This window comes from Petaurus breviceps, unplaced genomic scaffold (genome assembly GCF_028583685.1).
Source record: "Petaurus breviceps papuanus isolate PSGF00001 unplaced genomic scaffold, PetGlider_PUasm1.0 84, whole genome shotgun sequence".
Lineage (NCBI taxonomy): Eukaryota > Metazoa > Chordata > Mammalia > Diprotodontia > Petauridae > Petaurus > Petaurus breviceps.
In genome coordinates, this window is record NW_027186645.1 from 14,834,008 (window position 1) to 14,851,239 (window position 17,232).

The following is a 17,232-nucleotide window of genomic DNA, read 5'->3' on the forward strand; positions in this document are numbered from 1 at the left end:
GAAATAATGATAATCAGGGTTAATATTGTTTTTCATTTTTATATGTTTCAGCATTGATAGCTTATTTGAAGCTGCTGTAGGGAGACTCAACTGAATCTCATCATCCCAAGGGCGTTCATTGTCGAAACTAATAGAAAACAAATAAACAAAATGTTACATTTGTTAGCATTTCTGTAACGATTTATTTTCATTGGTCAGCGGACAAAAACCTTTCATTTTGAGTAACTACAGTTACACTATTGTTTATAGACAGTTTTAAGACTGTGTAATTCTTCATGCCCTTCTTTCCCCTTCCCCACTTCTGCCATTCTATCATCATTGCTATAAAAATAAGACTCAGCCCATTTTTCTTTTTCTTTTTTTGGTGGGGGAGGGATTGTCCTAGCCAAAGAATTCCCATAACTAATTATGTTGATCTTCAGATGAGATTGCATTTGTGAAGTGAGTGCCTGGCCCATAGTAGGCACTTAAATGCTTGTTCCCTTCTGCCTTATCCCTTTCTCCATGGGTCATAGACTCAGATCTTACAAAGTTTATGTTACAATGGCATGAATTTCAAGAAGCTAGGGTCATCTCCATGCCATGCCATGATAAGGCATCGAAGAGAACCATCATGGGGTAGGAATAAATTCTTCTCTTACTCAAAGAAGGACCCTGGGTTGAAAAGAATATCCATGTGACAAATAAACCAAAAACTAGTACCTTTCCCCTGGTGTACTGGGCTGACCCGTGCTTTTTGATTTGAGTTTAAAGCTGAGGTGCAGGTTTTTCTTTTCTCTATTTTTTAAATAATTGCTTTATAGAGATAAACACTGTAGAAAATGAGCCAGCTAACCCCTCTCCCCATGGCCCCACATTTCTGCGTGCCGTTCTGCCGTGTTCCCTAAGTGTTTCCTTCGACCGATTGTTGATGATTGCTTTTTGCCCATCTTATTGATAGGTGTGCCACGGCATATATCCTCCTGGCTGAAGAGGAAGCCACCACTATCGTAGAGGCAGAGAAACTCTTTAAACAGGCTCTGAAGGCAGGAGAAGGCTGTTACAGACGTTCCCAACAGCTGCAGCATCATGGAGCCCAGTATGAAGCCCAACACAGTAAGACTTCTTCTGGGTTAACTCTGTGGACCAAAACAATGAGATTCCTACCCCTTTTCTCCATCCCAACCACTTCAGTATTTGGCTTGCTTAGACTAAAACAAATATTTGTTTTTGAAATTTAGTTATGGACCTCTTTTCCTCTTAGTGTGTGTGTGTGTGTGTCTGTGTGTGTGTGTGTGTTTTAGCTCTTTCTTTGGTAGGTTCCTCCATTCAGGGTGATTCAGCAACTCTTTCTTAACCCCCTGCTACATACATAGGCCACTATGCTAAGTGTTTGGGATATAAGATGGAAAAAGACATACCGTGTTTCCCCGATAATAAGACCTATCCCGAAAATAAGCCCTCCCCTTACTGTGTAAGATTCCTCTAAAATAAGCCCTCCCCCGAAAATAAGCCCTATTGAGATTGCTACTGTAGTGAAGGTGATCCCCTGCGCTACACGCTACATTACGGTACCCTCTGTATGCACCTCCCCCCCCCCCCCGTGAAACACACACCATGCTCCGAGCTGCATCCAATCAAAGCTGCAGCAGTGAGCGTGTCATCCTGTTCTTCCCCAGTGATTCGCTTATTGAATAAAGGTACATTTTTTTGTTCACATTTACCTGTTTATTAAAATTGCTGTCAATGTTCATTAAAATAAGCCCTCCCCTGAAAATAAGCCCTCTGGTGTTTTTCTGTCCAAAAAAAAATTATAAGACAGTGTCTTATTATCGGGGAAACATGGTAGTATTTCTTCTTTAGGAGCTTACATTCTCATGGAGGGATGATTTACACCCAGAAGTAACTATATTACAAGTTAAGAATTCAGTGAAAGGAACAGGAGAGGTTTAGCAGAGAGGGGACATGAAGCACTTGTAAGAAGGGAGAAAACCCTTCTGTTTGAGGGGGTGAATCAGGGAAGGGTTCATGGAAGAGTTGTTACCTAAGTTTTCCTCAAAAGAAAGACTGCTAGTAACATTCTATCATTAGCCAGATAAACTTATAGCTTGATTCTTTTGTTTCGTATTTCTTTTTTGCCTATAGACACAGTCATGGAAGTGGACATTAATAATGTAGAAACATAGCTATATTATTCCTACATATTTCTTCATTATAAAATGTCTCCTGTACCAAAATTTAAATTAAAGTTGTTTTCAGGAGCCAGATTGACCTTGGAAGACTCAGAGAATCAAAATGTTAGAGCTTCAAAGTATCTTAGAACTCATCTAGATTAACTCCCTCATTTTACAGATGAAGTAACTGAGGCTCAGGGAAGTTAATGCTTACACATATGTCAATAAAAGCATAGCTCATAACTCTGGGACAGTGTAATTATTGAATGGAACCCCCTGAAAAACTTGTTATTACTGATTGTTCAAACACTTAGCACTTACTAAAAGACAAGTAAGAATTTTTTTTAAATACAAAAGGCTAAATGTTTATATGTTGCTTGCTCATTATAATAGCCTTTTGTTTCCTTTTTAATGGAACCACGATATTGCTGTCTTTAATGATTATCTCAAATTAATGCCCTTTTTGGGCTCTCCTTTACATCAACTGATGTTCTGGTCTTCTAATCCTATGTCTGTTTATTTTAGGCTTATAGTACTGAGGTATGAGACAGAAAGTGGAGAATTAGGTCACTTTTGGCATCTTCAGGACTCATTAGTTGAATTTTGAAATTAGCTACCCTTATAGAAAGTGGTGTCATTGGCCATCCACATGTTGCTTTCAGAACCCAGAGTTCTCCCAACTGTAGTTTGGTGTTCTCTTCTCATAGAAGGGAGTTTAAATTAAGCATTAGTGTTGATTTTGGTTTTGTATGACAACTCACATTGCATTAGTCTTCACTATTCAGGCACCAGAGTGATCTTTGGCACACAGTTCACATATGCAGGAATATGTACACATACCTCATTACATGTAGATTTAATTTACAATGAGCAAATATGCTTAAGCAGTTCTCTAATCACCACCTGTTTCTATGCCCTGATTTGGGAAACATGAACATTAGGTACAACACAATGGATTTAGAAAACATATGTGGTTAATGAGTGTTTTATGAACTATTTGGTTATTAATACGTAAAATTACATAATCTAAAATACAGCTGAAGAAATTTTGTCTTTCCTCTTGTTTCTTTTCTCCTCAAAATTCAATCCTTTCAACCTGTTGCTTAAATCTATCCAAAAAGTATAATCACATCTTTAAAATAATTTGTAGGTACTTGGAAAGTTTTCAGCACACATCTTGTTCTCATTGTTTAAGACTTGAAATGTTAGGACTTTGGTCTTAAAATCTTTTAATGGCTACATATTATACATATACTTAATCTACAACAGGTGTGTCATATTTTCTGAAATATGGTAATTTTATAGAGGATTAAGTGCATGCATGTTCTCACTGGTCTGAAAACATATTTAAAAAGACATAGAGTTAAATAAAAGATTAAGATGAAAAGTTGGTAATGCATTTTCTAAGAGTCACATTGATGACTATTGTTATAACTATTTAGCTTGTCAATGCTTTCTCTAACACAAGGGTATTTTTGTATTCCATTGCATATCCTATTGTCATATCTGGAATGTGTTATGCTGCCATCTACAATAGACTGCTTTGGGGACCTGGAGATGATTATGATGTCACTAGTCCTAGGGCAAGAATAATATAAAACAGAAGTTCAAGATGTGGCTTCTCCAGACTGAATGTCAGAGAGGGAAAAAAAGTTGTTCATCAGGATGCAACCTGAGATTCACCTCTTTGCATTCTTAGAAAAAAACATGCACACTTGAGGAGTGGAATTCTTGGCTTACAAGCCTTCATGCAAGATGGGTTTATTCATATTCTTAGGCACTATCTAGCAGATGAATTTCTTTACTAAATATTTACCAAGAACTAGATCATTAATCGTATGTTCAGCATCTTTACTTAATAGCATTGTCTAAGTCACCAGGCATATGATGATCTGACCTTTCAAAATCTTAGTGCCTTGTGGTACATTCACTCTATTAATGGGTTCAGGTTGTGGATCACCCACAATGGGGTTCTGGCTCTTGACAATAGCAAAAGTGCTGAAGGAGAGCATTAAATCTTCACTTGTGTTCTTCCTCTGTGGGGATGGTAAATGGACCTCTTTGCATTATTCTTTTTTTTTTTCTTGGCTCAGCAGAACACTCATGGTTTCATAATTCTCATTCTTCTTTCCCCCTCTAGGACGAGATACCAATGTCTTGGTCTACATTAAAAGGAGGCTAGCGATGTGTGCAAGAAAGCTTGGGAGGACCAGGGAGGCAGTGAAAATGATGAGAGATGTGAGTGTGAATTTGTACTTACGGGCTTGTGGCATGATATGTAATCGGAAGCTCCAGTTAAATATAGTAGAAACCACTAGAACAGTCGTTACAAATGAAAACGCAGTGGGTAGGATATGCTTTAAAGCTGATATAAGAAACCAGTTCTAGGATTAGCTATATAAATTAAATCATGTTGATTAGGCTTATTCTGTGTGTGTTTTTAAATTGGGGATAGTAATTTGACCAAGAGTATATTCAGATTCATGTAGTAATGTACTCTATTATAATCCTATTCTACTGGAATTATTTTACACATTTCTGTGGCCCCCACCTAATATCAGGAGGTTTTTTTTAGACATTAACTTACAGAGAGATTATAGTTAAGAAAATTTAAGGAACCAAAAAGAGAAGCTAGAATTCTAATGGGGGGGGGGGCAGAGAGATATTGAGTATTTTAACTAAGGTCAATAAGGAACTTTTGCTTCCTGAATCACTACAGATAATAACTTATGTTAAGGAACAGACATAATAATGACAGTAGCTGGATCTTCCTTTGTGAGTATCTTATGCTTAAAATCTCTTGATATAAATTGTGGGCATAAAATAGTTATCGTCATTTGAAGATTTTAAAAAAGTATATTGGAAAGGGCTTTGCATTTCAATTTAGGACCCAAGTTCTGGTTTTAGTTCTAAGAACCCTTCCAATTATAATAGTCTATAACTTACTGTATGAAAAAAGTATCTTGTCTAAATCTATTCAGAGACCAAGATTGTTTAAAACTACTGATGAAAACCTTTCTTGGTTTGGAGAGGATGGATTGCTTAGTATGATGTATAAATGACTAGCTGCCCTCCTTGGCAGGAGTGGAACTCCAATTTCAAGCCCAAGTTATTCTTGAGAAATAGCTAGAAAAAGTACAGAAATAATTCTGTAATGATCAACACAAAAATCCATCCTGGGAATTAGAGGCAGTAACCTAGTTTCTGATATCCCAGCTCTCCCAGCTTACACAAGTAATTATGTGATTTTAAGTCATTTACCTCCCCAGGTCTGGAAAAAGTGTGTAAGAATTAGAGGAATGATGCTAATCCATTTTTCAGTGGAATGGGGGAAGGATGAAACACACAGGTGAAATAATAACATTCTTTTGATTGTTGTTATTTAGGAGAATGGAAGGGATAGGCGTTAGAAGAATATCAAAATACCTTTTGTAATAAGACATATTCTCCTTTTGGCAAAACCCCTATCCTAATTTGAATACCCTGTTTCTGCAGAAAGAAATATAGAACTGTTTGCAATGGTAAGGTTTGTGAATGGTACAAAGAGTTATTAATGCTAGGCAAAGGAACCTGAAGCCAATACACGAACCTTTCAAAATACCTACCCTTGAGGACCTGAGTTAAAATCCAACCTCAGACACTTAACCCTTACTAGCTGTATGACCTTGGGCAAGTCACTTAACCCCAGTTGTCCTCCCAAAAAAGCAAAAAAAACCCCAAAATACCTACCCTTGAAAGGATGCCACTACATAATATTGCTCTTAATCTGTGTCAACACTAGCAACGACTTTGGATCTATAAGAGCACAAAAGCTCATGAACATTAGAATGAGTTTGGAAATTAACTGGGCCTGGTTCCATTGTACTTCTGTTTTTACTGTTTTGCCTTAGAACTTTAAGTAGGCTGAAAAGATGACATACTATGACAATTAGGCTTTTCTTAGGGGCAAAGGGAGAAAGAAGAACAAACATTTATTAAGCATCTATGACATTCCAGGCTCTGGGAGAAGCACTTTTACAAATATTATCTTATTTACAGCAGCTCTGGGAGGTAGGTGCTATTATTATTTCCATTTTACAATTGAGGAAACTTGGTCAGAGGTTAAGTAATTTATTGTATTTAAAAAAAGGTCGTATAGCTAGTAAGTGTCTGAGGCTGGATTTGAATTTAGCTCTTCTGATTCCAGGCCCCATATTTTATCTAATACACCACCTTGCTGCCTTAAATTCCAGTGTTGCTAAGATTTGTTCAAAGGGCTAGGACCCTAATCCGAGGAAGAGACTGGTCTTAAGGAGTAGGAAACTTGTGTGACTTAGGGCAGAAAGATTTTTACCATTTTACCCTGTACTTCTGTTTTATTGTCATTTTACCCAGGACTAATAACCAGTTCCCAAAGGTAGCAACATAACCAATTGACAGAGTGTGTGTAAGATGGAGGCAAATTCATTAAGTATTTATTGGGTACCTCCTATACCCAGCTCCTATTCAAGTATTCCTCAGCTTCCTTATCATGATGGGGAGAAAACCCTGGATTCTTCCAGGCTAAACCAGCAGGACACAAGTCCTGTCCATGTGGAAGGCCTTTATCCACAAGCGTATTTAGCAGTGAACTTCATTTCAGTCAGCCCAGGACCAGGCTGACTTAGTTAAGCTATGCTTATGACTAGACTATTTATCACCTACCAGTTGATGAGTTTATAGCCATAGGCAACTCAGAAAAGTCATCTAGTAAGTTCAGTGATCTGTAGCCACAGTGATTAAACCAATGATTTTTAAAGCACTCAGGAGATATTGTATGCAAAGTACTGTAGGGGAGAGTGAGACATAATCCTCCTTAAGGAGGTCACAGTCTAATGTGGAATAACAAGTAGGCATATACAGTAATGATTATAATATGAGACAGAATAGGTTAAGTGTTGTAAGAGGCATGACTCCTTCATGTGAGGGAGAGATCACATCTCGTTGGAGGAATCAGGAAAAATAGCATTTGAGTAGCCTTGAAGGATGGGTAAGGTTTCAACGGGGGGGGGGGGGAACTGTATAGATGTTCTAGAGTATCATAGGTGAAGGAATACAAGTAGGAAAGCAGTACATGTTTAGGAACAGTATATTGTTTATTTTGGCTAGAAAATAGGGGAGAAGTAAGAGGTAAAAATGGAAAGGTAGATTTGGCCTCTGTTGTGAAAGACTTGAAATTCCAGAAAGATTGAATTTTATTGTAGAGGCAGTAGGAACCAGCAGAAAGTTTTTGACCAGGAGAATGAAACAATTCAAGCTCTTCTTCAAAGGTTTTTCTGTCAGACGTCTACAAGATGGATTAAAGGGGAAGAAATTGGAGATGGGATACAAGGCTGTTAAAAAAGTCTGATCAAGTGGGTAATAGCCTGATTGCAGAGACAGAATTTGTAGAATTTGGCACCTGCTTGGTTGCAGGGGACAAAGGAATGAGAAAATTCAAGACCAACTTAGAGTTTTGTGGCCTGCCATCTTTTTCTCCCATGGGAGGTTGAAGGTGTAAAAATGAATCATCTGGATTCATAGATTTGTCTGTTATCAAACTTGCCCATTTGGCCACTATTATATTGCATAAAGAGGCCACTAGTAAGGAACTATGACTGGCCATATGTTATTTCTGTCATGCCATCATCTAAACAGTATACCAAATTGAATAGCTATTTGTGAAGAGATGGAGACATGACATGGTATTGTATCTTATTAAAGAAATTTAATTTTAAAATTCAAAATTTTTTTTTATTTTAAAAAGTTAAAAATATTTTTAAAGTTTTAATTTTGATGATTTTATTCATAGAACATTAGACTTGGAATAAGTCATAGAAATCATCTAAGCCAGCATCCTTATTTTTCAAATGAGGAAGAGGAATTACCTGACTTTATATAGCTAGGTAGCGGAAGAGCCAGGAGGCTGTCATCTGAATTTCTAGACTGGTAGGTCAGGAGAATGCTATCGGTGTTGCAGACCTAAACATATGTTTAGTTCATCCATCCATCCATTCATTCATTCATTTGTAGTGGTGTTTTGGTATATGAGCAAGATCATTCATGCATTCTTATTCACCACTACCCTATTGCTGACTCAGTAACTCTATGTGTTTTCTGATATAAACATATACTCTGCTTTAGGAAGCTGTAAAACAAGAAAAACATGTAAAACATGCTTTCTCCTTTTTCCTTTTCTACTCTTTCCCACCCTCAAGCCCATTTTAACTCCAAGTCTGTAACCATAGAAAGCACTCTGGCAAAACACCAAAGTTTCAAATCTCTTACTGCTGGAATTCTTTTTTCAGTTGTCTTCTGCCAACTGCATTTGCTTTTTGAAAATATATTTGTTTATTCATTTATTTCATTGATTAATAAATTTGTTCGTGTCTCATTCTGCATTTTAAATCCACCACCTGTCTAGCTGAAGGTTGGTGTCATGTTTCATCTTCAGTCTGCTGGACTCCTGATTTATCATTCTTTTGATCAAAGTTCTCAGGTCTGGGAGCCAAGATGGTGGCGTAGAAGCAGGAAAACTCCATGAGCACCATAACCACCTCAAATACCTATAAAATATGACTCAGGTCTTTCAAAGTTGTTTTCTCAGTAGTGTTATTGTCATTGGACAACTTCTTTTTCCCAGTTCTATTGATTTCTGTATGCATTACTTCATAGAGGTTTTCCAGATATCTTCTGAAACTACATTTAATAATTTCTTATGACTCAATAATATTCCGGCAAATCTATGTACTATAATTTTTTTTACCCATTCCCCAAGAGTTGGGCACTCCTTTAGTTTCCAATTCTTTGCTGTTGGGGAAAACAAGCACCAAAAATTTTTATACAGATGACTCTTTTTCCTCTCTTAAAAAAAATCCATTAGCATATAGACCTAATAATCATATTCCTGGGTCAAAAGATATACAGCAATTGAAGGATTTGGGGTTATCGTTCAAAATTGCTTTCTGGAATGGCTGGAGCTGTTCACAGCCCCAAAAACAGTACACTTGTGTACCTCTTTTCCTGCAGGCCTTCTAGCAACTTCATTTTCCTTTTTTGTAATCGTTTCAAATAATGAGTATGAAGTGGAACTACAGAGTTGGTTTAGTTTATAGTCTTTTGATTATTAGTGAATTGGACCATTTATACATATTGCTGGGGTTCTTCCTCTGAAAACTTCCTATTCATATCTTTTGATCATTTATCAATTATTTTCATGTATTTGAATCAGTTCCTTAGTAGGTCTTGAATAGAAAACGTTTATGACAGAAACTTTTTTCCAAATATTTTATGCCATTTACATATTTCACTTCTAATTTTAATTGGTTTTCTGTGTAAATGATTTTTAATTTCATATAATTTAAATTATTCATGTTATTTTCTGTCGTATGTTTAGGTATGAACTCTCACTCTCTACATATATCTGAAAAGTAATTTCTTCCTTGTTCCTTTAAGTTACTTATGATATCATTTGTATCCATTTGGAGCTTATATTGATATATAATGTGAGATGTTGGTCTAGGGCTAGAGACCCTAATTTTTGCCATATTGCTTTTCAGTTTCCCCAGAAATTTTTGTCAGTATAGTTCTGAATTCTTACTCCAGTAACTTTGGATTTGTCCCAGACTGTGCTGTGTTCATTTGCTTCTGTGTGTTATATACCTAATCTGTTCCACTAATTGACCTCTTTTCTTAACTAGTACCAAATCAGTTTGATGATTACTGCTTTGTAGTATAGTTTGAGATCTGGTACTGCTAGGCCCCCCTTCTTTTTTCCTATTTCCCTTGAGGTTTCTGATTTTTTGTTCCTCCAGAAGAATTTTTTGTTATTTTTTCCAAATCTAAAAGATAAAACTGATAATTTGTCTGATTTTCATAAGTAAATTAATTTAGGTATATCACTTTATTATATTAGCTAGATCTTCGTGAGTACTTGATATTTACCAGTTTATTTGGGTCTATATTTCTGTAAAGAATACTTCATAGTTATTTTTGTATAGATTCGGATTCTGTAGTTAATTTGAATGGAATTTTCCTTTGTGTCCTTTAGCACTGGGTTTTGTTGTTCATATTTAGAAATGCAGGTAATTTGGGTGGAGTTTAATTTAGGCCTTAAGATTTTGCTCAAGTTATTATTTCAATTAATTTTTAGTTGACTCTGGGTTCTCTAGGTCAATGGTAGCAAACTCAGAAAGAAACAGGGGCCACTAATCTATAGATAATCCCTGTGGGCTGCACATTGACTTACTTTTAAAATGTAATGTTATCTATGTTTTATTGTCTTTTTATTTATTTTGTTAAATATTTCTCAGTTACATTTTAATCTGATTTGGGCTATACTCAGGAGTGCTGTGGGTTAATGTATATAGCCTGAAGGCTGTGTGTTTGACATATTTGCTCTAGATAAATGACAGGTGATATTTTTGTTTTCTCTTTGCTTATGTTTATTCTCATATCTTTCTTTTTTTTTTTTTTCCTTAAAGCGATCAGGGTTAAGTAACTTGCTCAAGGTTACACGGCCAGTTATTTCTGGGTGTGGTGCTGAGTGTCTAAGCCCGGGATTCGATCTCCAGGTCGTCCCAACACTGGAGCCGGTGCTCTTACTCGCTGAGCCACCTGGCCGCCCCTCAGCAATTGGGGTTAAGTAACTTGCTCAAGGTTACACGGCCAGGTGTTTCTGGGTGGGTACTAAGTGTCTGAGCCCGGGATTCGATCTCCAGGTCGTTCTGACACTGAAGCCGGTGCTCTTACTCACTGTGCTACCTGGCCGCCCCTATTCTCATATCTTTCTTATCTTATGCTCAAGCTAGGATTTTCAATACTGTATTAAATAATCATAGTAGTAATAATGGTAATACAAAAATTAATTTTTAAAATTTCATTTATTACTAGTATTAAATAGTAGTGGTAATAATGACAAAATCTTTGTTTTACTACTGATATCATTGGAAAGACCTCTAACTTTTCTTCATTTTCTCTTGGTTTAAGTCTTTCTGCAAGCATATATTAAATACCCACCTTGTGCCAGGTACTGTGTAAATTTAGCACTGGGAATACAAAGAAAGGCAAAGTGGAGTTTGTGCTGTTGAGGAGCTCCCATTCTAATGGGGGAGGCAGTATGCGAACCACCATCTCCGGAGAGCCTAGAGAGAGAGTAAACTGGAGACAATCAACAGGTGGAAGACGCTAACGTGAAAGGGAAGCTAGGAAAAGCTTCTTAGAGGGGTTGGTTGTAGCAGAGACTGGAAGGAAACCAGGGAAAGTAGGGGGCAGAAATGAGGAGGGAGAGAGTCCTGGACTGCGTAGAAAGCTAGTGAAGACAGGGTTGAGGACTGAAATATTATGTGAGCATCAGCAAGAAGACTGTTATCCCTGGACACCAGTGAGCATGTGTGGGAGGAGCACATAAGGTGTAGGAAGCCTGGAAAGGTGATGGGACATGGGGTATAAAGGGCTTTGACTGCCAAAAAGGGGATTTTATATTTGATCCTGGAGGTTATGAGGAGCCATTGGAGTTTGGGGGGAGGGTGACATGGTCAGATCTGCATTTTAAGACGATCAGTTTGACAACAGAACAGAGGATAAACAGAGTGCTGAGAGACTTTTGGTAGGAAGACCAGCCAAAAGGCCATTGGAGTAGTCTAGATGTGAGGTGATGAGGGTTTGCACATGAGTGGCAGCAGTGTCAGAAGAGAAAAGAGGCATTTATGAGGGATGTTATCAAGGTAAGATCAGTGGGACTTGGCGATAGATTGGATATGGGGAATAAGAGTAAGGGATGAGTTGGATATGCCACCTAGGACCAAGCCTGGGCAATCGAGAGGGTTGTAGTACCCTCAAAAATAATAAGAAAATTAGAAAGGGAAAGTTTGGGGAAAATTCAATGAGTCCAGTTTTGTGGATGTGTTGAGTTTAAGATGTATATAGGACATCCAGTTCACTGTGTCTGATAAGCACTTGGAGATGGGAAATTGGAGATTGGAAGAGAGGCTAAAAATAAATGGATCTGAGAGTTTAGTTATCTTTATGGAGATGACAGCTGAACCCAAGGGAACTGATGAGTTTGCCAAGCAAAACAGTCTACAAGGAAAAGAAACGCGAGATCAAGAGAGAGCACAAGGCATATTCACCGTCAGTAAGAGTGACTTGGATGAAGATAAAGCAGAGGAAATTTAGAAGTAATGGTCAGACAAGTAGAAGAAAAACCAGAGTAGAATCCTATGATAAAAGCTTGAATGAGAGTATCAAGAAGAATATGCGTGATAGTGTCAAAGGCAGCATAGATATAGAAGGAAGAGGATTGAGAAAAGGCCATTGAAGTTTGGCATTTATAACTTTGGAGAAAGAGATTTTGGTTGAATGATGAAATCAAAAGTCAGACTGTTGGAAGTGAGAGAAAAGAAGATGTAGATGGCCTTTTTCAAAGAGGTTAGCCAGAAAAAAAGACAAAGGATGTGGGATGATAGATAGCAGAAAGGATCAGATAAAGTGAGGGTTGGGTTTTTTCGTTTGTTCGGTTTTTGAGGATGGGGGAGACTTGGGCATGATTTCAGCTAGTAGGGAAGCATCCAGTGGATGAAGAGAGATTCAGGATAATTGCAAAGGTGGGAATGGCAGCGAGAGAAATCTGCTGGAGAAGATGCTCGTGCATGTAACGGGGTTTCTTTGACCAGGAGGTAAAGAGTGAAAGTGCAGTAAGTGCTGGAAAGGGTGGCCAAGGAAGCTGTGCCATCACGGGGAAGCCAGGTCTCAGTGAGAGCCAGAAGATGGAAGAATTGATGAAGGAAAAGATTTAAGATGAAATCAGGTTCAGTACCTTATTCAGCATGTTTTACAGAAAGAAGAGTAGAAGGGAAGGGTGGCTTTAAAGTGGGACATGGGGGTATGTGTTCCATAGTTCAGTTGAGGGAGATGGGTAGCAGGGAACAGAAAATGGAGTTTGAATAGGGACAGCTGGGGCTCAAAATAATTGGAATGGGGAAGGTATGACTAAATTCAGTTTAGATAGGTATTACTGTATTGAGAAAAGTCTATTCCTATGTTTTCTAATGTTTTAATAGACATGAATGTTCAATTTTGTCAAATCTTTTCAGTATATTGTTAATATGGTCTGTTGTGTTTATAATTTTCCTTATATTGAATCAAACCTATGTTTCCTAAGAATCTGGTCATAATGTATACATCTTTTAAATATGTTTCACTTATATCTCAGTATTTTATTTAATTTTTTACATCATTATTTATTAGGGGCATTGGTCTATTGTTTCCTTTGAGATTTTAGAGCATACTTATGTTATTAAAAAGTTTGCATACAGTTTATCTAATATTGAAATTAATTATTCTTTGAATTCTTGTTAGAATTCTTTTGTAAATCCACCTGATCTTGAGAGTTTTTTCTTTGGGAGTTCTTTTTTCTCCTGATAGTTAAAAATTGATTTCTCCAGTTAATCAGGGTATTTAGTATTTTTTTTATAAATATTCATCCATTTCACCTAAGTTATTGGTTTTGTTGGCATGTAATTGGGCAAAGTAGTTTTTGTTCTCTTTTAAATCAGAATCACTAGTTATTTTATTAGACTTTTTAAAGTTCTAATTTTTTATTAATTTAATGATCTTATGCTTTCAACTTTGTTAATGTTTTTTTAAATTTCATGCTTTCTGTTTTTATGTTAGGTTGTGAAGTTTTGTTGATTTTTAAATTATAGTTGCATCCCAAATTGATTGATTTGTTCTTTTTCTCTTAGGTTCATGAAAAATGTTGTCTTGAGTGATCCTGACTTTATTTCTTTGGTATCTGAACTCTTTCTGGCTGCTTGCTATCTTTTAAAATCTCTGAATTTTGACTATGCTGTTTCAGTATTTCAGGAGATGATCAGTGAATCCTTTCTATTTTTATTTTGTCTTTGCTTTTCATATATTTGGATAGTTTTTGTTTATGGTTTCATAAACTATGGTAGCAGATCTTTTTTGTTATGATTTTCTGATATTCTGATGTTTTTATATTATTTATATTATATTATATTTCTAGGATGTTAGGTTTTTGATTATACCTTGCATTTTCTTGTTTTTTAATCTTTTATTTTCATTTTTCTTGTTATAACATGGTTTTGTTTTTATTTTTCTGTTTGGCTCACTTTTATTTTAACAGAGTTCAATTCCAGGCTAAGGTTTATTACCACTATCTATCCTAAACCATTAATTTTCCATATCATTTTTTTTCTCCTTAGCTCTTCCATTTTATATCTCTTGTTTCATTTCTTCTAGAAACTCTTGTCATCCAGGACATTTTTTTTTCTCTGCGGCTTTGTGTCAACTATAATGGATTTACTCTTTCCTGGGTTTAACTTTGGACTTCATTCAGTTCAAATTATTCATTGTTCTCCTCATTTTTTTCTTCTCTTTATTAATATCTCCAGTCTCAGTTTCTATATTAAGGATTTGTGCTTAAGTTGAACTCTCTTCCATACTCCTTGATGATGTAATTAGGCCCTACTTAATTCTGAATTTGGTGTCTTAAGAGTAGGCCTCCCCTTCTATAGGCATTGGCTGGCCTCTTTTCCACTGTAATTGTGACTTGGGCTCTTTGGATTCTGGGTTAGGCATGACCCTTCACCACCCTAGGCTGCCCTTCAACTGGGCTTTGATCCGGCTTACCTTCCACCTACCTTGGCATCTCTACTCTATGCTTCCCCAGGCTTCTGGTGATCTTTTTGTGAAGTCTTAGAGTTAATTACAGAGTTTTAGCTGATTTTCTTTGGTTTTCCTTATCACTGTTTTGTCTGGTGTATTTTTCAAGTTTTAAAGGGGTGTTTGTGAGGGAAACTACTTCCTTTTGATCCTAACACAACTTTATTCCCTCCAGATTTGAGGGTTTTTATTGACTTAAAACTTAATAAGAGTCAACAGTATTATACTGTAATCAAAAAAGCTGATGTAATCTTAAGTCATACTAAGAAAGCCATAGTATCTTCTGTTAGGGAAGTGATAATCCCCCTGGGGGTCATACCTAGAATATTTTGTTTAATTTTTGTACCACATTTTAGGAAGTACTTAAGTTTGTGAATGTCCACAAGAGGGCAACAAGGATGGTGAAAGGCATCAGAACATCCATTTATGAGAATAGATGGAAGGAACCAGGGATTTTTAGTCTAGAAAAGAGGAGGGTTATAGGAGACATGATAGCAGTCTTCGAGTATCTGAAGAAAGCTGTCATGTGGAAGATTCATATTGCTGAGTTCCAGAGGGCAGAACTAGGATCAGTGAGTAAAAGTAGCAAAGAGGCAAAGTTAGGCTTGATTTCAGGAAAATGTTCCTGCTAGCGACTAAAGCAATCTACAAGTGGAATGTGCTGCCTTCCAAGGTACTGCATAAGCTGAGATTCTTGAACTCTTTCTATCGTGTTGTAAACAATATAACTTCTGCTTAGAGAGCATTCAAGAGAAAGGTGACTTAGACTTTGAACTACTTTTTTTTTTTTTACGCTTAAGAACAAGGATGCCTTTGTTGCCTGTTTTTGTCCTTTCTGCCATGGTGGCCATCTGCCCTTTGCAACCTACTGGAAGAAAATGTTCAAGTGTACTTTGTAAACATTCCTTTTTTGTGTGCTTTTTGGAGGGCAATTGGGGTTAAGTGACTTGCCCAAAGTCGCACGGCTGGTTTTTGTGTTAAGTGTCTGAGATCGGAGTTGAACTCAGGTCCTCCTGACTCCAGGGCTGGTGCTCTACTCACTGCACCACCTAGCTGCCCCTAGACATTCCTTTTTTTTAAAAATGGTACTAGTTCTAACCTACTGTGATTCTTCTTTTTTTCTCTTTGTTCTTAGCAAAGTCTTAATCTCCAAGTTAAGGTTAAGATTTTAGTCTTAATCAGCCACAGAATGTCAATTTGCATAGAATAAACTACTGTTGGTTCCATTTGTATCCTCTAAAAACCAACTTTAATAGTGATTGACATTCCAGGTATAATGTTAAAATGTTTTAGGATTATTATTAGTGGGCCCAACATTGGTCTGGAAAAAATAGGAAAGATGAACTCTGGGCCTCAGAATAGGCTATTTACTTCCTGTCACTACAGATAAATGACTTATGTTTTAGGAACATGAATTGGGAGCTCATTTTATAAGTCAAGAAACTGAGCCCTAGAGATGTTTGATGGCTTCCCAGGATCACACAGGTAATAAATAAATGTCACCAGCATCACAAAATCACAGATTTAGATCTGAAAGATTTCTCAAAATCCACACAATCCAGCCTCCTCATTTTTTAGATAATAAAATTGAGACTCAGAGGGGCGGCTGGGTGGCGCAGTGAGTAGAGCACCAGCCCTGGAGTCAGGAGGACCTGAGTTCAAATTCGGCCTCAGACACTTGACACACTTACTAGCCGTGTGACCTTGGGCAAGTCACTTAACCCCAATTGCCCTCCAAAAAAAGAAAGGCAAAAAAAAAAATTAGACTCAGGGAAATAAGTGACTTCCCCAGAGTCACACAGATAACGAACCGAGGTCCTGTGGCCACCGAGCCAGTGGTCTTTCTACTGTGCCAAACTGCCTCCCCCCTGAGACAGGAAATAACATGAGGGTGGTATTGATACTTCATGAGTTGTTAAACTCTGTGGCCATGAAACAAAGTGAAGCTGACTGACTCTTGCCAGGATGGACCAGTTGTGTTTGGTTCTTGTTCTAGGTCAGTTGTTCAGATCCCTTAGTCCCAGGACAAGCCTCACACATCAGGTTAGGGAGTAGTATTTGATTGCCTGTGCGGTAAGATTGATCAGTCCACTGCCAGCATATCTCCCCCTGTTGGCATCATAGTGTCTGAAATACCTCCAGTTTAGACTGATTCTGTTGAGTCAGCTATGGAATTCTCTACATAGTCATCTTTTAATCTACAGATTTACTGTGAAGGGAAATAAATTTAATGCCCCAACTCCTTAGTATACAGTCATTTATAAAATCAGTTTCTATCATCATGGGTAAAATAATGACTTTTTTTTTTTAAAGAAGGGGACAGTGTTCTGTGGGAACAGACTCAGATACTAGATGTGTGAGTGAATATATGCTTTCATGACAGGGATTTATGTTA

General features: G+C 37.1%; 1 protein-coding gene across 4 annotated transcripts in view; it reads left to right on the plus strand.

Moving 5' to 3' along the window:
* ST7 (suppression of tumorigenicity 7) overlaps nt 1–17,232 on the plus strand; it is a 290,187-nt gene that overhangs the window by 190,613 nt on the left and 82,342 nt on the right. For all 4 annotated transcript variants that reach the window (XM_069107083.1, XM_069107082.1, XM_069107086.1 and 1 more), the window contains exons 7-8: nt 941–1,095; nt 4,294–4,391. In XM_069107083.1, coding sequence (XP_068963184.1) covers nt 941–1,095; nt 4,294–4,391 — 253 coding nt within the window. The remainder of the gene's footprint in view (nt 1–940; nt 1,096–4,293; nt 4,392–17,232) is intronic.